The sequence below is a fragment of the Rhea americana genome, unplaced genomic scaffold, assembly GCF_003343005.1.
Source record: "Rhea americana isolate MKP2758 unplaced genomic scaffold, rheAme1 scaffold_383, whole genome shotgun sequence".
In the NCBI taxonomy this organism is placed as follows: domain Eukaryota; kingdom Metazoa; phylum Chordata; class Aves; order Rheiformes; family Rheidae; genus Rhea; species Rhea americana.
In genome coordinates this window covers 138,970-159,397 of record NW_028186516.1, presented here as the reverse complement: position 1 = coordinate 159,397, position 20,428 = coordinate 138,970, and the positions used below count along the sequence as shown (strand labels likewise).

At 38.2% G+C, this 20,428-nt stretch overlaps 2 protein-coding genes and 1 long non-coding RNA gene across 3 annotated transcripts in view; 1 reads left to right on the top strand and 2 right to left on the bottom strand.

Annotated features, from left to right (window-relative positions):
- The window catches only part of GFPT1 (glutamine--fructose-6-phosphate transaminase 1), a 37,433-nt gene extending 36,420 nt beyond the window's left edge, over window positions 1-1,013 (bottom strand). Inside the window, exon 1 of the mRNA XM_085313360.1 lies at window positions 1,010-1,013. Coding sequence (XP_085169486.1) covers window positions 1,010-1,013 — 4 coding nt within the window. The remainder of the gene's footprint in view (window positions 1-1,009) is intronic.
- Window positions 1,014-4,321: 3,308 nt separating this feature from the next.
- Window positions 4,322-20,422, bottom strand: NFU1 (NFU1 iron-sulfur cluster scaffold). The gene is made up of 8 exons (XM_085313375.1): window positions 20,355-20,422; window positions 17,329-17,435; window positions 13,735-13,870; window positions 11,105-11,171; window positions 10,073-10,187; window positions 8,249-8,312; window positions 5,775-5,949; window positions 4,322-4,683 (listed from the first exon to the last, which is right to left on the bottom strand). Exons 1-8 carry the CDS (start codon window positions 20,399-20,401, stop codon window positions 4,636-4,638), a joined length of 759 nt encoding a protein of 252 aa, XP_085169501.1. The 5' UTR covers window positions 20,402-20,422; the 3' UTR covers window positions 4,322-4,635.
- LOC146591147 (uncharacterized) overlaps window positions 20,004-20,428 on the top strand; it is a 2,811-nt gene continuing 2,386 nt past the window's right edge. Inside the window, exon 1 of the long non-coding RNA XR_014896865.1 lies at window positions 20,004-20,262. This is a non-coding gene — a long non-coding RNA (uncharacterized LOC146591147). The remainder of the gene's footprint in view (window positions 20,263-20,428) is intronic.

Below are 20,428 nucleotides of genomic sequence, written 5' to 3'. Positions count from 1 at the left end.
ATCGCCGCTCCGCCAAGCTGCGCGGCTTGTCCGCGCTCGGGTAGCGAGTAAGCAGCGCTGCCAGGTGTAGGCGGGGAAGCGCTGGAGCCCCGCGGGGCCTCSCAGCGCCAGGAGCGGACTAACGGCGCGGCCGGCACGCTGGTCCTGCGGCTCCGTAACTGCGCTTCCTCGGAGGGAAGATAAGGAGACCATGACGATGAAACTGCAGAGCAAACGCAGTCTGGCATCGTGAGGAAGGACTGATAGGCTTGGTCGTTCAGCTAGGGAGCTGAGTTACAATGTTTACATTTAAACCATGGTTTAAGTATTGTTTGAAAAATGATTAAAAGCCCTAAAGCTAAAAAAAAAAGCTTTTTCTTGCTCTCTCTCTCTTTTTTTTTTTAAGGAAGGCCATTTACTTAACGTCAGCTGAACGCTAGGATGTCAACAGGATGTCAATAAAGCAGTATTTCCATGTAAAGCCTCCAGGCAAGCAAAAAACCCCCAAATGTTAGTATTAAACAAAAAAAAGGGGGGGGGGGAAGGGAAAGGAAAAGAAAAAGGAAAAAGAACAGAACAGTGGCAGATTCTGAACTCAGTCTTGCTACAAGAAGCAGCTGGCCAAAAATGAACAAAAGTAAAAGGATCGCCAGTCTAAGAAGCATTAAACAGCTAGCACACATAGCTGCTTGTCTGTTGTTTGTTCACCAAAGACATTAATAATAGCCTACATTCCCTGCGATTTAATTTTGTATATTATTAATACAAAATCAAGCTGCTCRATGGAGGAGGGCTGGCTTTAAATTCTGATTTTTCCTCATTTGTGGCYGCAGAGGAGTCCTTTCACAGCTTTAATTAAAAAGCTGAACACCTTGTAACAGCACGTTGATTTCCCAGCTACCAAGGGAACTACAARCCCATTTTAACAGTACAAATCAGAAGCACAACAAACCCAAAACATTATCACTCAAACCTATATGATACTTGATAATGTTATAAAAACAAACACTTCAAATTGGGACAAAATCACCCATCCTTACGTACCAGTCCTGGTGCAAGTCTTYGACAACTTTTACACAGAACAGAAACTTAGCTCCATGTCTTTTTTCTTGAAGTTCCTATATGCTCTCCCTCCCGGATAAAAGCCAAAATTYATCCCCAAGAAAATATGTTACTTTTATTCCAAGGCTTGCTGCATAGACAATATATGGCTTGACTAGCATTAATAGTTCTTGCTGATGAAGATGCACAACTTATTATCAAAGGGAGAAATGTGAAAACAGTTTCCCAAATATCTCACGTATGTGAACTTTTTAAACTAACAGTATGGGTCATGGTTAGGAAAAAACTCCTCCTCCTCTAGCCTCAACTTACTTCACTTGAAATAGAAATTTTGGCTACAAATCCTGAATTTTAGATAGATTGCAAACTATTACCTCCTAGGAAAAGAAAGTATGTTTTGCAATCTCCAACAGAACACATTTTGAGTATTGAAATCATGTAATCTGAGCTATTTCCCCCTGYGGCTGTGCTTAAAGTACCTGTTCCATAAATCCTGTCACCAAACGCTGTCGACGTCGATTGCTTCCATCACACAATACAGCATTATCAGATGACTGCCTTATATACAAACAGGCTAATTTCTCCTAGAAGCATGGAATGAGTCACATCCTGACAAAAAAGCACACCTCCACCTGTAAAGTTTCAAGATGACAAGAATTTAGATTGCTRTAATCAATTGTTCCTATAAAAGAGAGCACTAGAATAGCTTAGGAAACATAAATGGATGATGTAYGTTTTCTATATTTGAAACTGGTGCAAATAAGTGCAAAATGATCGTCTGCCATTTGGCCATTTTTATCTACGGCACATCAAAAAAATAAAAAAGAARTACTTTTGTTACAACAGAATCATTTTTTGAATCATTATTATTTTAAATGCAATACTTAATGGCAATTTTTGAAAATGTAACAGTCAAAAAACTGGGCTGACCTGAAAGTTATGGTCAACCATTTAACTGAAGAGCCCTCTTTAAACAAAGAACTCCAAGAACATCACATACCACACTGTCACAGTGGACAATGAACATCTAATAAACTATTAAGCTAAACTCTGAGCAGTCATTACTACTGTTTGCCTCAAAGTCCAACAATGTGCAAAGTTTTGGGGCCTTGGGAAGGGGGCTGGGTGGGGAAACAGCACCTTCTAATGAACGCTGTTTCTTTCTATAAACTAAGCTTTTCCACAGAGGTTTCCTTCAAAGGTTAAAACAGAAGGTCCTAGACATTTGCTCTGATGATTTCACCACGTTGGGCTGTCATAATATCACAGTTTATGGTTATTGTTAATGCTGTGAATAACACTGATTTTTTTTAAAAGACAGTAAACTTGTTGGGTCAGCACTTTTTGGTCCCCTCCATGTCACTGAGAAATTATGCCCAACTGTTGTAGCATTACTGAACACAAGGGAGYTGTTACTGCCACATGGGAGTTGTTTTTATTGACTCAGTATATAAAGTGGCAGTTAACTCCCCTCTTGACTTTATTCAGAGTTGAGAGTTCCCCTATTGCTATATACCGTACTGACACAAACAAAAACTGCCCTAAAGAGCTAACTTTTTAATGGGACCAAACATAGAAGATGGGATGCTAGTGTTACGTGCTTCTCTTTCCAAGGCAGAGCTTGAGGAACCTGGTCAAGCTTACGGAGCAAATGTGCTGGACATGGAATCCTTTCAACCTCAAGATCACAAGACATTTAATCTTCGGTCTCAGTGCGTGCAGGCCGAATTTTGTCCCACTTGTACAAACCTAAACTCYGTTAAAAACAAGACTGGAAGTACAAACACAGCAGCAGAACCAGATCCTTACTATACCTGAAAGAAATTAGCACTGCTTAATTAAAGAATAAAGACCACATCATAAGAGACACATTTTATTCAACATATAAAAAAGCTATTTTGCTGTTTAAGTATTGGTATATATAGTGCACTGAATTGACAAATTAGGACTAAAATGTTCTGTTTTTGAGAAACTAGAAATACTACCAGCCATTCTGTGGCTTACTCATGAACGAGAAMACAGCAATTGCATTTGCACAAGTTGTCTTTTGAGTAGTATCAGTCTACCTCAAGGGCATTTTTGTCACTGATACACCCATCTCTAAGATCAGGCACTGTTTATTTTCTAAGAAAGTAAAGAAAGTACGGTAATTTCAAACTCAAAATCTGAGCTGGGTAATTTAAATGACATTACTACTACTACTACTACTACTTTTACAAGAAARCTAAAGAACTGTTTTGTTAACATATTAATTCTCAAATTCCTAACAAGCCATATGAAGTTTATGCTTCACACATGCTGATCCGCATACTACAGAAAAGATCCTCCCCTKACTTATCTGATCCAGTTTAGTGACTCTGTGGAATTATACTGGCAAGGAGGAAGAGAAGGGAACATACAGGAGATTGTCAAACCCTTGCACAGAGGTTACTACTATAACTATAAGCCAAACAATGACCACAAACACAGCTCGAGTGTCACAGCACAATGAAGAAATAGTAAACCCAAGCCATCTGCTAAAGCTAGGCACCAGGAAAAACTTAAGTTCTACATGTACAAGAAATAAACAGAAGTGCTTGAAAAGCCCAACTTACGTATTTCAATTTCAGAACAATAAATATTTCCCTTCCTATAGTCTCTAAAACTGAAACGTGTTCTACTCTGCCACGTCCTCCCTCAGCAGGGCAGCCAAGTTACACATAAGCTGCGCTCTTTGGCACTGCAGAAGGAACAAACAGGATATAGCATAGGTAAACACATTAATTTTCTTTGCTAAAGTACAGATGTAATTTGTGCCCTTAAGCATTGCACATTCATCTTGATGGTGGAATATTATGTTGAGAAATCCTCTTTTGCAAGTTTAAACAGACCACTAATGGGGACGAAACAATTTTACTTCTAAATAAACTAATTAGTTTCTCTAGTTACTAAAACTGATAAGGATCATCTTCTAACATTTATTTAAAAAGATAGAACTTTTGTAACAACTCACATTTTTTGTTTCTGTTGCTATTGTTTGCGCAGTGTTAAGGAGCAAGCAGGGTAGGTAACTTCACAAATGCGGCCAATATTACATCCTCTAAAATAAACAGTTCAAGTTGTCTATTATTTTCCACACAAAACTGACAGTAATCAAAACCTTTAAAAAAGGACTCCATAAAATTAACATTCCTGCATCTCCCATTTATAGAGCAAGGGCAGATATTCCTGCAAGCCCCATAAAGAGGTTTGGAAAAAAAAATTAATATTTCTATTGCACAAAAAAGTCAAGAAAAGTTACTTCTGTTCCCCTCCTTTTTATTTTTGAATTTTTTGTATGAAAGAACAATGGAGACATACATCACCATTTTTAAATACCTGCCATTTGTTTCTTAAAATACAGTGCAAAGCAGTTACACATAGACCAAAAGGATTCTTTTCTCAGTGCAGGAGATTTAATAAATTAGTGGACAAACTGCTTAAACTGAAGAAACATTTTCACAGGAAAAAGTGCAAGATTTTTTCTGAAAAGAAAGGCAAATTTGGTTGTTTCTCAGCACATGGCTAATTTACATACAGCAAGAGGTAAATACTTATTTGGCCATAGATGATAGCTCAAGTAGAATTTGCTTCTTTCTCCACATCATCGTCGTCGTCAACAACCTGAAATCAAAATCCAGGAGTAGCGTAAGTAAGCAGTTTAACATTCTAGGCACCCCACAGGATTACACACAGAATTTATTACATCAACCCTAATACTATTGAGGTGCTCAATCCTCGTGAGACTCAAGGAGAGAAGTAGTTATCTTGCTCAGTGACAATGGACACAAGAAAACAGTAAGGAACTTAAAACTAAAAATGCCATGAGGAGCTGTGGCTGACAAGAGGAGGCTGGTCAAGTTATTACAAAAGCCAGTAGAACAATCACTACAGTGTATCTTATTTTTATTGAGAGAACAAAAAAATTCCATGTTAGGGGATAAAAGCTTGCCCTTTATTATCGCAGCAAGTCCCCAAARCACAAAGCTATCTTCCACTGGCAAACACAGAACAGCTACTTGTGAAGTAATCCTAGATCAAAATACAACAGTAATGTTTTTGAGACTAGAAATAAACAGTGCTTTTGAAACTATGTAACAGGAAAAAAAGGCAGACAGAGGAAGGGATACCAATTTTCCTGAGGCATGCTACTGGAGTATTTTTTAAATCAAGTTTAGAATTACAACAATTGACTGGGGGAGTGGGCAACCAGATAGCTCTAAGCAGCTAGAAGTAAGCTGTAAGAGCAAGAAGTAGTCTTGCTTTCTTCTGTTTCACCTGAACACAGGTTTTAACAGCTGGATCAGTCTAGGAAAATGTACACTGTCCTCAGTTTATAATCCAGATACTCTGGTCTACCTTAATTCAATACTTCATTCTCTTCACACTCGATCTATAATCCCAGAACTGTACTGGGTATGAATTTCCAAGGARGATTTTGAAGGAAATAGAGACATCTTCAAAGTGTTCAAGACTTCATGAAAAATATTTTTTTTCCAGTAAATTAAAAAGACAAAGAACATATTATTAAATAAACTGTGCAGTACCAGAAAAATTTCTGAGTTGAGCACTACAGTACTCTTCATACTGCCACATATAATTTGCTTAAAAAGATACAAGATCTTCTGCCTTGGAAAAAATGCATCTACACATGCTGTAATTTTGTTTCAACTGACAAAGACCTTTTTACAATTCCTTTCTCCTATCTCACCCACCTGTTCCACACCTTCCACTTCAGGGATGTAGAACTGCAGCATGTTTTGTATTCCATTCTTCAGGGTTATGATCGAACTGGGACAGCTAGTGCACGATCCCTGCAACTTCAGCTGCACTATCCCATCTTCAAAGCCTTTATAAATAACATCACCACCATCTTCTTGCACTGTTGGTCTGATGGAACACAATACCCAATGTAACATAAGTATGGCTGAAACACGTCTCATTCCATACGTCTTTAAAAGAGCTCTATTTAAGATATCCAAAGAACTGGCAAGCTTTAGTAACTAAAGCCCTGTTTCCCTACTACCAACTGGTTCAGACTTCCAACAATTTGTATTTTGGTAGCCTCTCGCACATTCATGGCCACTGTCTTTCTATAGCATATTAAGCAAGAAACTTGAAAACGCTACAGGCTACAGGACAGGAAAATGTTACTTTCCAAACGTCCACCCTCTATACYGTAACTTTCTGTACACTGAATGCAGTAACATATGAAATCTAATTTCTAGGGACAAGGGTGAGCACCTTAGAGGGGAGGTTGGATTCAGCCTGCAGAGTAATACTGATTTGCTTTGAGGTCCTCCTCAGTCTCCACGTGACGATGCATGCCTCAGTTATGCACCAAAATCCAGGTGTCTACCACCCTGTAATAGATGCACGTCCTATCACATTATGCAGATGTGCATCTGTTACATGACTARGAATGGTGATTAAAAAGTCCCTGAGTATTTCCATAAACAAATACGTAGTTCATCCTTGTTTAAAAAAGGGAGAAAAAAGTTCTAAATATTTAAAAGCCTAATCCTGTTAACTGATGAAAAAACTAGCATCACTTAAGATCACATCCCAGTACTACTAGCATTTCTGCAGCYTGTACTCCTGTTGCCACCAAATACCCAGCATTTTAACTCCATCCCCCAGCAACATTTTTCCAGACCAAGTTAAAACCATCAAGTTASTCTAACAGAAGCTCTTTATACTGATTTCCAAAATAACTCTTTTGAGAACTACASTCCTAACAGAATAATCTACAAATCYAGCACATTTATTAACTTACTGTAGCAAATTACCTCCATTGCAGAAAGCCAATAGATGTAATACATGACTAAAAATTCAATTTTTATTTAAAAATAAGATTTTTAACATGCTACAGTACCTTTCAAATCTCCATTCCTCCCACCTTCTGACTTTTTTGCTCATATTTTTGACTAAACAATAAACGTTCTGTATGCACCACTAGTTCATATATAACTTCTGTAAACTGTCCTGCTGTATAATGAAGTAAAATACACTGCTGCTACTATTCTCATCAACAGTTTCTTGGTCCAGCAGAAAAAAAAAGGGGGGGGCGCAAGTAGTTCCAACAGAAATTCTGTGGGTTTTAAGAAAAGTCACAGAGAAATCTGAGACTAACATACCATAACGATTTTAAGTGACCACATACCCAGCAAGAGCGGGGCTTACTGAATGCTACTTTCTATCACGATTTTGTATAATGTTACACTTGGGTAAAACGTTTCAATGCTTAGTACACACATCAAAACACTTGGGGAAAATGTTTCAACTTATTTTTGCCTTTCTCCCTCTTTCCTTTGAGGCAAACTAACCCAAAACAGTATTTTAAAATAGATCTTTTAAAATTTTTGAAATTATAAARTATTATAAAAGCCCGAGTTCATGGCACCTTCTGGAAAACAGGAAATGAATTCCATGATTCTGACCCGCGTACAAGTTTCTGGTTACTGTAATTTGCGAGCTGGGGAAGAAGGTGCTATCAGATATAAGTCAACTTGAAAAATACATCAGGCATTTTTCACTGCATCCAGAATGTCATGTTTCTTATTCCTTTCAGTTCACTTTGTGAGGCAATTAATGAACATAAAAACATACTTCAGGTAAACWACATGATTCACTAGCCACTCTCGAGACTTCATTAGTGATCACAATATTCCAAATTCAAGCTGCGTCAAAATACAGATAAAACTGCACAAGAGTGTAAGGATAAAATCCATTGAAGCTCAGACAGTCAGGGAAAACTGCTAGTGTATCTTCCTTCAGAGTGAGACCAATCCAGAGTGTAATCTACTTTGCCTAAGTACTTGGAAGGACAAGTATAATGAAGACAGAGACGAATAAAACAGAGAAAAAAGAAAGAGGTTACCAAAGATTATTTCTGTTGTTTTCATTGCTTAGCAATAATCAGGTTAAATCCAGTCCTGCAATATTCTAAAATCACTTAGCAATATGGACTCTGTTCAGCACATACTTTGTTTAAACAGGAAAACTAGATAGAAAATTTTCAATTAGAGGAAACAATATTCGCTACTCTAGCCAGTCTTGCATTTCATACCCCCACGCTAGATCCTGAACTGTGAAATTAAAAACAACTCAGGAAAAAAAATGCACTGTTCTCCATATCATTCCAAAGCAAAAGCCTAACTCACTTCATCTAGCAGTGTTCCTAGTTTACCTTATTCTTGTGTCCAGCAGTTCTTTAATCATTAATACAACTTCATCATCATCTTCTGATGGAGCTTTGGGGAAAAATAGAAAGGAGTTGGGGGGCAAATCAGACCACACGAGGAGTTTCATTATGGTTAATAACACTGTATCTATAGTGGCAGTATGAAGCAGTATAAACATTGCTTAGATGACTGAAACCAAAGGCCTAATTCAGAGTAAACACCTTCATCTGAATTACCCACAATGGCATCACAGACTTTCACTGACATAAAACAATGTTAGTTCACAGTTCTCCTCAAATACCAGGCAAAGGCTATAACAGACAACAGTAGTGCAACCTTTTCTGATAGGGAAAGCAGCACAGGAAAAATAAAAGCAACAACTAACACTGAATACGGATGCCTGGGTTAGGGAAGGGGCCTTAGAAGGAACGCTTTAGCTGCCCAAGTGTTCTTGGACTCACCCACATATGGTGAAAAATACAGGGCTCCACTGCCTAACTCTTCAGAAAAATACTAATGTGTATCGGGTAAGAAGTGACAGATTCCAGTTTACTAGAATGTCACAATCCACATCAGTTTCTCGAATAGCCAATTGACTGATTAGCTCATCAGTATTTTTTCCTTTGGGAGGAAGAAATTATGAATGGCTCTGTTTTTAGCATTTCARTATATAACTTCAAGTTCAGTGTCTGTCTTGTAGAATTATTTTAAGCACTTCTTTTTTCATCAAATAAAGTAAAATCTACATGAATATTAAAAGGAAATTCAGACATCATAGAGCAGAGAGGAATTAAATAACCACAATCTTCCTTAAAACACTGGGGAAAGAAAAATTGTAAGGTAARTGGTGAATGAAAAAATAAAGGGCAAAAAACTCTCCTAGAGTTAAATTGTAAGCTAGTCTCAGTAGTTTCTACTACAGTTTGGTAAAGAAACACAGACTCACATTTCATTAAGAATCTGAAAAAATGGCAAWGAGTAGTATCATCAGGAAGTGAAATACCTCTTTAAAGAAGTTTGCAACCAAAGATCATAGCTTTCGCAGGACACTTGAGGGAAAAAATAGGCTTTTACTTTTAAGTATGCCCCTGAAGTCTCATAAGCATCTGACATTTTTAAAAATATCTTTTAAGTGGAATCAAAACATATAGCCTTAAATATTTCTATGTTACTCTCCACTATCACTGCAGACAGGCTTTCTAGATAGTCCTGTGGCCATCTTAAGCTATTTCTTCACTGTTATCTGCATATCTTAACATGTGTAGAGCACTTCTTAACAATACTTGTTCAYGTAAGACCATAAACCCATCAATAACACATGAGCATTAAGCCTGGACACTCCTTTTTGATTTAAGAAGGGAAATGGAAACATTTACAGAGGCCCATTAAAAAAAAAAGGAGGGTGGGGATTTGAAGCAATGTTCAATAGCTTTGTAAAAGGAAACTCAATACTTGGGGGAAAAACACACACACACACACACACACACACACACACACAGAGAGAGAGAATAAAAGCACACCCGGATAATATGGTCCACACTACCAAAAAACGTAATTCAGCATAGCTCCTGTGAAGACACAGATCTATTATACTATGTTAGGTAGGAATCAGGCTTTATATTTGTGGTTAAGTAACTGTTTTCGACAGTTTATCATTTCTTCCATTAAAACATACCCATTCTGCAATTCCTTTACTATGTTAATGTTAGGGGCTTTCGCTTTAAATTCTCTTGTATGCTTTTCTGGGGTACAGATGCAGGATCTTCTGGGTATAGTAAGGATGAAAACCAGAAGACGACACTGGCCTCTTCCCGAAGAGTTCTATTTACCTGTATCTGTCCTAGGTGCCTCTTCAGTAACTACAGGTAAACCAGARGCAAAAAAATCCATTATAGTTGCATAAATGTCTGGTTTCAGCAAGTTCCAATCAAGGTCTTCACTCTCCTACGAAAAACAGAAGAAAAATGAATACAAACAGAGCATCTGTCTCTCAATAATAAATAATAATATATTACATTGGGATCCTTCTTATGTTAAAAATAATGGGCACTCATATTTGAAGCATGGACTTGATTGCATAGTTTTGTAAAGTGTAGCCTGGTCAAAAAAGTTTAGTAAGATTGGATTTAAAATAGTTAATAAAAGGTTTCCTTGTTTGTAAGCCAAACGCTTAAAAAAAAAAAAAAAAAATAGTTAATAAAAGGTTTCCTTGTTTGTAAGCCAAACGCTTAAAAAAAAAAAAAAACAGCCACTAGCAATGGACATTGAAAAATAAAGTTTCCTAAATACACCATTTGACACACATTTTTGCCAAACTGTTTCAGAGACTCAATTCTGAATTTAGTTCCATTTGATTCTGAGCCAAAGTATCATTCACTGAATTGCCCTGTGGTCCCCATACAATGAAAACGTAACTGCACGATTGCTGCGCAAAGTCTTACTTCTGCTGATACGAACTCCACGCCTTAGATAAACACAACACTGCCTACAATGTACTTGATCCCAATTATTAAATAATTTGATCTGGAAGAGATCTCTGGAAGCTATCTAGTCCAACTCCCTGCTCAAAGACAAGCCAGGCTGAGCAGGTTGCTCAAGGCCTCATCAAGTAAAGTGTTGACCATTTGCAAGAGCAGATTGCAAACCACTCTGGGCAACCTGTTCTAGTGCTTATCCACATATGATTTTTTTTGCTCTTCTATTTTACTCAAATTTTCCTTAATACCACTTGTGACTATAGCCTCTGGTACTTGCACTATGAATCTCCAAGAAGAGTCTGAATGGATCTTCTCTGTAATCATCTATTAGGTAGCTGAATAGCAGTTCATGTTTTAGCATATCTGAATCACTGTTCTGCTTACCTTTGTGACTGTGATGAAGTCTGGCCCAAAGAAAACACTTTTAACTCCTTCAATTCGGAATAACTGTCTAAAACAAAACAAAAGTGCACATTTCAACCAAACTCCTAAGAAGATTTATTTAATCAAGCCCAGAAAAAAAAGGTTCTAGAATATATTTCTAGAGAAAAAACAAGCACTTCTAAAAACAGAACCATTAAGAGAGACTAATTTGCTAATTTGTCTGCAGTTTAGCACCTTCTCAGTTTCACAAAGAGCCAGRAGATCTTGCTTTGAAGCTGTACATGAAGTGAAACTCACCACCTCTTATAGGACTTTAGGAAAAGATAAGCAAAATAGCTACTCTCTCTCTAAATCTTTTTTTGTAGGCAAAATTATATTCTCCATATAAAAATCATCCTCAAAACCAGCAAGTATATAACGTTTCAGGTAAGACTGGTGCAAACACAAGGAGTGTTCCTAGATTAATGCATGAAATCAAAATAATGGATCTTAATAGAAGTTGCCCTCCATTTTCTTGGGAAAAGTGGAAGACATTGCCATTAAATAAATGGTTGAGAGCTGAACAGTCCCAAGGCTTTAAGAGCAACTCATGCTGTGAGCAGTCTTCAACATTTTTCTTCATTCTTATGGTACATGACTAAGATCAAGTAAACATTTACGTCTGATACTAAGCCAAGACAGCACTATACAGCACCCACCACCTGGTAATACATTAGCACWCATCCAAACCAACACAAAAACTGAGATAGGACAGTGAGCATRCTTTTGACAATATTTTAATTATAAAAACGGAATGAGAGTTTAAAGACCAATTTCCACATATGCATAGGTAAAACCYAAGTAATTCAACTATAGAATAAATGAATGATGTTATTCATGAGGATTAAAGTAAAAAAGAAAAGAATCGTTAAATACAAGAAGAACCCAGAGTTAAATCCAGCAAAAGATTGTAATGACTGTTTTTAGAAAGAAAAGAGGAACATATTTTCTTTAGTTTACAGAGATGAAAAAAAGATATTCTCCTGAAGGAGTGAAAGACTAAAAAAGATGAACACAGSAATCAGAAGCATTATCACAAAGGTATGTGTGATGGAAAAAATGCCAGAAGAGATTTCACAATATCCATTTGAAAGAATTTCCACACATGAAATAGTTTTAATAGTTGTGTGTTTTAAATAGTTGTGTGTTTTCAACCGACTGCATTTTAAAGTTAATTAATCAATGAAATTATGAAAATGCACTAAACTATCCAAGAMCAATGAAACACTTTCCTTTGGAAAATGCATTTTCTATTTTAAAGTAAATGAGCATTCCAATTACAAAAACGGCCATTTGAGGTTTAACATTATATATTAATCATATAATTGTCTTCCATTAACCTGCACGACACACACAAGCAAAGCGTTCTTGCCATGGTACACACTTTAGCACATACATCATCTTTGATGAAAAGTCTACTTCCAGATATCTGACTACATAAAGCCACTCTCTGACAGTTGCTTGCATTCTGCAACCTAATGTACTTTGGCATAATCAGATCCTACTGCTTCAGCAGTCTGACAACATATTTTGATGTCTTGGAAAACCTTTCACATTGCATTTGTTACCTTGAAGTGACAGAGTTTTGCTTGTAGAGGTGCTGTTTGCTCTCAAACAATTCAGCAAGAGCGCTTTGGAAACATTACAGCTGTGTGGCTAATAACCCTATACCTCCTGGACAGCATCACATGGAATAGCTTCTACTTGCATGCAGTTCTTTCAGCATACACAAAGACGACATAAAATAGGATCTCTGGAGTTAACTTACTACAGTTCGTAGCATTTCTGGATCTTGCCCTCCAACCAAAGCCTTTCCACCCATGTTCAGAGGTAGAGGAACCTTATTTTCAGAGGCTAATGTGAAAGCAGTAACAAAAATGCAAAAATAGTGCTTCCAAGCATTTCCAGAGAGACTTGTGATGGTGCTCCAAACCCCCTTTGCTCAAAGATGATAAAAGTGGATTATCTGCATAATCCACTTGGGTTATGCATTTTGATACTGAGAGTTGCAGAACCCAAGACATGTTGTAGATCAAGCCAGAAAAAGCAGGCCAAGACCCGCCAATATCTGAAACGTGAACTTTTTTCAAAGTCCGTTAGCCCTGAAGCTCGGGTTAATGTYAACATTTGCCAAATAAAGCAAGTTCCCAATTTTAAATGTATAACATTTGTGACTATTTAGTTTCCTACATTGCCTATTTCCTAACTCTGAAGAGTTGTACAATTTCCAAGTAACTACTCAAAGTAGGAGTCTTCTGACAGGAAAGGCTTTACAAAATCAGAGCAAGTGGTCTCACCAATCATACAGTATTTCTTCAAGATTACTGTGCTTTATTGCTACTTAATCCAGCTGCATGAACTAGATCATGAGGCATTCTGCTACAATATTGACACAGGTAGTACAGAAACACAGAAACATTACTTCAGTAACACCAATCATTCCAGCTTCAATTTTATGCATGAGTAAGGCAACACGAAATATCAAATTCCAGCCCATCTGTTCCTGAACACTCAGCTATGTTTAAAACATCAGATGTAGACACACACCCCACGAAGGTCCCCCAAACAAATTTTGACAAGTTTAATAATACCTTGCTAAAGGTGAGCAAAATGCAGCAGCTGGTGAGGAAAACTCCATAGTCCTTGACTCCAGTACTTCTTTCCCTGGAATAAACTTTAAACTATTTGGATTTGGTGTGTCCTGAGTCTGAATAAACATGCATCTTACTGGAAATTAAAAAAAGAAAGTTAATGTAATCAGGCAGAAGCAGCTTAAGTGAAGAAATTCAAAKATCCTGCTTATTTAACAAGTCAAGACTATTAATGACCATTGCTCTGTGAAAAACAAGGAGCAGTCTGTGTAATGACACTTCCAAAACATGATTMAATGGGTTCTATGAAAGCATCTAAACATGAAGACTGATAAACACAGTCACTTTATCTTATAAGGAAAAAGCAGATAAATAGAACCTTGTCTTTGCTTCTCTTATTAAGTTTTATTACATTAAAAGTCTCCTACTGCAACAGTCAATGTCAATTAGCATGAGGACAGTACTATCCTCACTCTCTCTCAAAAAACAAGATTTGCAACCTTCATTTCTCTGTAGTTTTTTTTTAATAGTCTTCAAATGCTGCRAGGTCCCTCTTTCAGCTTTATCACTTACTGGTCACAGCACAAAAGGATACGTATAGCTGGCTTTACTAACCCTCTCTTGAAGGTATGCACGATTTAAGGTTTTTTTCACTCTTCCAGAATTATCAAAACCATACACAGTAACAGTTCCAGCCAACCACACCCTGCTTGTATTACTTTCACAGGGTAAGACATTACTGTAAACAGAAAATCTGCTTAGCTTTTCAAAGTTTGTATAGCTCTCTACAGTGACTCCAATCATTTTATTTGAATTCACAGCTCAACTAGTATCATCTGTCCTCTAGAAACTGAACCTAYCTAGTAATTTGAAGTAAAATTATCAGTATGTCACTGGTAAAGATGTTTGAAAGATAATGTTGACTGTATTTTACTATTTACTGAAGTTACTGGCAGAGCGAGGATCTTCTTTTAAGTGTTAGAAGAAAAAAGTTGGTCTTGAATAAAAATAAAAAAAWATATACATTTAATGGTGCACTTTTAATAGCATATTTCCCTGTGGACATGTCCACAGGGGACATCTAATATTCTACTGAAGGTAAATATCAATTAGAGACAGTCCCTCTTCTCTTATTTTTCTTTCCAGGCACTACTCTCCCTGCATAGCTAATCACGCCATGAAATAGGCAATATTTGCTCTTCTCAAAGCAGCACAGTACATTCAGCAAACAAAAAATGCATTTTAAAAACAAAAATCCCCAGGAACTAATATTTATAAATAAATCATACCTGAGAAACAAGCTCACATTAACTTCTAAGATATATGATACAGAGGGATTTAAAACAACAAAAAGAGCTGACATTTTCATTTCCTCAACTGCCATTTTGATGACGACTCTCTAGCAGTAGATGACAAATCAGCCTATTTATAAACTGCCAAATTGCTACTGCAGGTGTCTGTCATGGTAACAACCCATTTAACTTGAACACACACTATGGCAAAGTACGCACATGCTACTTGTTTAAAGAAAAAAACACTTAGCATAGAAACGCTTATATTTTAACACGGAAAGTATAGTCCTGCTTCAACAAGCAACTACTTAGCTTTATCCACAGAGAAAGAACAGATCAATGTAGCACAGAAAATCACATCCAGTATAACAATGTAAATTAGAAATAATCTACAGGGGTGGATTTAGATGGTGTCATCTGAGTATGCTCTGTCAGTTTTTTCAAAGTAACACCAGCCACCTAGCATTTCTAAGACTCCAAAACACAAATGGATGTATCATCTCTCAGAAAAGAATCCAGGTGGGTAGCAATTGCATTTTGATGCAAAAGACAGTCTTYTGCAGTTGAAAATCCATTTCCTAAAACTATTTTTTTAATAATCAAACTGGAGTTCTTTGTAGAATCATGAATAAGCCAGCCAGAATTTATTATTCAGTAGCTGGTGTATGCCTGTATTTACATGTAACATCTATATTATTTCTTTGAATTCTCTAAGGAACACYATATGTACTTGGTTATTATTCCATTCTATAATCAACTCAAATAAGAAGAAGATAAATAGAGGCAGACTTCAGAAGGACATTTGCAAGAGTGGGTAAAATACTTGGATGACTAAAGCTTTCATTGTCTACCTGTTTAACTATGCGATTAAATTTGAAATGAAAAACCATGGAGCTGGACCAGATAGGATCGGGCTCCCCTGAAATCAAAATTTAAAAGAAACTGCTGCCTGAACAGACTCATTTAAGTAAAATTTCCATATGTGACTAATTCCATGCAACAGCACCTGCAGATTAGTTTTTTAACACTTCTTTTGCTACAGCACTGTAGAGCAGTTGCAAAAGCAGAATGATTTTCTGCAGCACAAGTTTGGGGGGAGAGGGGAGTTCGCTGAGTATGCTGCCTTATGAAAAACTGTACAAGCAGATACAATAAACCAAATCTCAGCCTTTACTCTGTCAGGTTATCATCAAGTTACTACTGAAGATAATATTAATGGGGAACGTATCCTTTGACAGTATGCTACTGAAAGGACTACCTTTACTATATTGMATCATTTTCCTATTGAACAGAGACAGTGTTCTAAGCGAGAGCCTGAACTTCTCTGAACGCCTCATAYACATTTTTCATTTTCTACAGACGTCTTTAACCCGAAGTAAAAATGCCRGGTCAAGTCTGCATGACATACTCATGCATAAATTAAACTATATGCAGATCACTGAAAAGATTACATAAGCTAACAAGCTGGGAGGGCGGGAGTTATTTTATTAGTAAGATAGATTTGAATCACAATACACACACAAAAGTCACACCTTAACAACAATTCTATCAGATTCCTTATTGTTATCCCATTTTTTTGATCATTATAATACTTTTTTTTATTAGTCTATCATGTTAGTTTAGATTACAAATGTTAAATGGTTTCTGTTTAATTTTAAGTTACCTTATTAAAATTGTAGACAAATAGAAAGGAATTGGGGTAAAATGGAAAAAGCAAGATTTATTTCAAGCGTCTAGAATATATGACACAACTTGGCATTAAAATAGAAAGTTTGAAGTTCTGTTCTCATAAATGACCAGATACATACACTGGAACGTATTCAGGAGAAGAAAAACAAAAACAAACAAACAAGCAAAAAAGAAAGTATCTCAGCTCTAAAAATGAAAGGGTCTATCTTCATACTTGCAAGATTATACCCTAGATGGTCAGCAACTTAACCACACTGAGCTCAGCAGCTGAAGTAGGACAGAGGGTCTTTCATAAAGGATGCATTCACACTAAGATAGAATTTAAATAAGAAAGTGCAGCAAAGCCCAAATAGTATGTTTTGCACCAGCAAAGCTCCTCACAAGTCTTGGCAGCTGAATGACACAGAAAAGCACAGATAACGAAGTACAGAGTGAGCAATCCAGAGCAATCTTCTCTCCAAGCTCCGTATGTGTTTGTACCTCATGATAAGACATCCAGAAAATTTTACCAAATTAAGATTTCAGAAAGAATATACTTTCATTATTACCACTAAATAAAAAATCCCGTAATACATTCATTACTTATTTTCACTTATTTGTAACCTGTATTTACCTGTATTATGCAATACCACAGATGGGAGAAATGGTTTCTTTTGTACAAGGTAGTGGAAAGACTGTTTGGTTGTCAAATTATGGTCTTTTAACATCATATGACAGAACCTAGAGAGAAATCACAATTTTAATAACAATTTCCAAATTAGGAGTTTGCACTCCTTCAGTACCCRCAAAAAAAGAGAATTTCACAGGCTTCCCAGAACTCAGTAAGACACTCACCCACCTTCATCCTATCAGGTAACGTAGCAAACTTTACAGGTTAGATTGCATTATGTCCCCTTACTTTTTCCCCTAGACTCCACATTTGTTGCAGAAGTAGAACAGATGGTCAGCGCTTTCTCTCTCAGATTTCACAACAAATTAGACTTAACTGTGTCACTTTCAATCACATAAAAGTTACACTAGTCTCCTTTGCAGTTACTAAAGGGAGGCAAATCACTTTACATACCTATAACAGAAAAGGATAAGCACCTCAGAGGTGCCTCTCTGTCTTCTCTTTGACTGTAACAAGAACCTAAAACTGTAGCTTGGACTAGAGGCCTCATTTTTAGATTACAGACAAGTGAGATGAATCCAACCCTAAGTATGTGAAGCTAAACAAAGGCCAGAATTTACTCCTATACTCCAACAGTTTAGCTGATGGAATAAAAGACTCTTCTACATGTGACTTTTAGAAGATACAAGACTATTACCTGTTTATGGGTAATGCATTGGCTGCCCTTACACAAACAATTCTCCTAAGAGAAAAACTAACAAGACAGTATTTGGTTAAGAGACAAAAACTATGGAGTTTTTAACTATAGTTATACTTACTAATCTACACCTCACCTTTGTCTACTCCTATACCTGTATTTCTTCCCTTTTGTAAATAACCGAATTTGATATATTTCAGTTTAGGTATTAAGAAAGAAAAAGTAAACCATCAGAGAACTCAAGCAAGGCAGATCATAGGCCTAACTTTCAGAAGTTTGACTAGGTGCTTGCACATCTGATTTCTGTAATAGTACACACAGCCAATGACATACAGATACTTACTTTTACGTGTAAATTCCTGATTTATAACTAGTGAGAAACAGGAAAATCTGAACAAAGGGACAGTCCAAACTCGAGAGGCAACCTTACTGTTCACACTGGGCAAAATGAATACTACCAGCTTGGAATGTTTTAATAGTTGAGAAAATATCATGCTATGGGTTCAAGGTATGCTTGTGTGTAGGCCTTTCCCACAGGTCTAGAGAAGCCCAGGTATTTCAGAGCAAAGTAAAAGTTAGAAAATATAACCAAAGAACTCCATCATGGAGAAGATTGCTCGGATAAATATTAATACACAAGATTACTTATTATGTTTTCTTCCTTCTCTTCAGTGTACAGTGCGGGAAAAGTAGGTAAACTAAGTAAAACATATCTGCAGGGACTACTACAAAGCACAAAAGAAAATCTGACCCTCTAAGAGAGTCATAAATTAGAAAAGAATCACACTTGGTCCCCAATTCCTCAAGCACAGGAGAAAAGCTTAATCCCATAACACTCTCCTTCAAGCTAGCTCTGAGGGAGGCATGAACTCAGAAAAGGTCTAAATCATGCCACTTAGCTACTTTCATGTTCTTGGTAACAGGCAAAGAATCAACAACGGCACATATAAGGATGGTCCCCCAAGGGAAAAATTCTCCTTCCTCCTTTCAGCTTTGGGGAGAAAAGGTGACTAAACTTTCCACCTCCACAACTCTGCTAAGAAGAGCCCACAGTCCATGCTCCCGCTGTATAATGGGAACGGGAAGAAAAACAGATTTTTACTAACCGTATCCTAACTATCCGTGTGCAGAAAGAGAGAACTAAAAGGACAGACCCACCCTCTCGTTTTCTTTTCCCTTAGAGAACAAAGGAAAAGGACAAAAGTCCACTGGAATCAGTATCCATAAAYGCATACATGCATTTCTCTAACTTTTTTGGTAACTACCTGTAAAAATACATGCATGTGACTACACACAGGTACAAAAATAACTGTTCGCTACCTGACAAAAAATCTTTACRCAGTGAAAAGGAGAGAAAAGCAAAATTTAACTCATTGTTACTAGACCCTCAGTTAATAGAACTGAAATGTACTTTTGATGTGCGGGCCTTACTACCCGTGGGGCGAGGAGGTGAAATATCCCTCACTGCATGATCCTTGGTATGGCTGAGGGCACATTTCCCCTCACAGCACAGCTCCTCAGCACACGTGGGGAGATACATCCCCCCACGCACACTGCACGGTCCTTGGGGCGCATGTTTGTGCATGTGAACACCCTTCACTGCATGGCCCTTGGACCACGCAGAAGAGAATTAMTCCTCACTGCACAGCACTTAGCATATAGAAGGGGGGTAATTTCTCTTCGTTGCACACGTGTAGCAGATGAATCATCTCTCGCTACAGGCCCCTAAACACATGTAGGGGGGAAACAACCCCTAGTTACAAAGCCCTTATCGCGGGTGGGGTGTGTGTGTGGAGGGGAATTAACCTTTTATTACACGGCCCTGAGCACATGTGGGGGAAATTACCCCTCACTAGGTGACCCTTATTGTGCATGGGGGGAAGGAAAGGGGAAATTACCCCTCACCGCACGGTCCTAAGCACACGTAAGGGGGAACTTCCCCTCACTGCACGGTCCTTATCGCATCCGGGCGGTAGCCAGCCCCCCCTGCGTGTTCCTGAGCACCACGGGGGTAACCGCCCCTCACGCCGCGCACCGGGGTGAACAGCCCCTGAGGGCAGCGCCCGCGGCACCCGGGCGCGGGATTAACGTCTCGCTGCGCGGCTCTGACAGCGCGGGGACGGAATAGCCCCTCACCGCCCGTCGGCAGTKAGGAAGAGGAAGAAATTACTTCGCCCTGCTGCCACCGAGACGCAAAGGGGAGGGACGAGGGGAGTCTGACGCGGCCGCGCCGCCGTGAGGTACCGCGCGGGGAAGGGGCGACGAGGGGAGGGCCGGGCCCGCTCCTGCCCGCCTGCGGGCCGCGGCAGCGCGCAGCCCCGCAGTCACCTACCGGCCGCCCAGCGCCGCAGCCGCGCCGAGCCACCGCGCAGCCGCCATCTTAGCGCTCCTCAGGGCCGCCGGGCG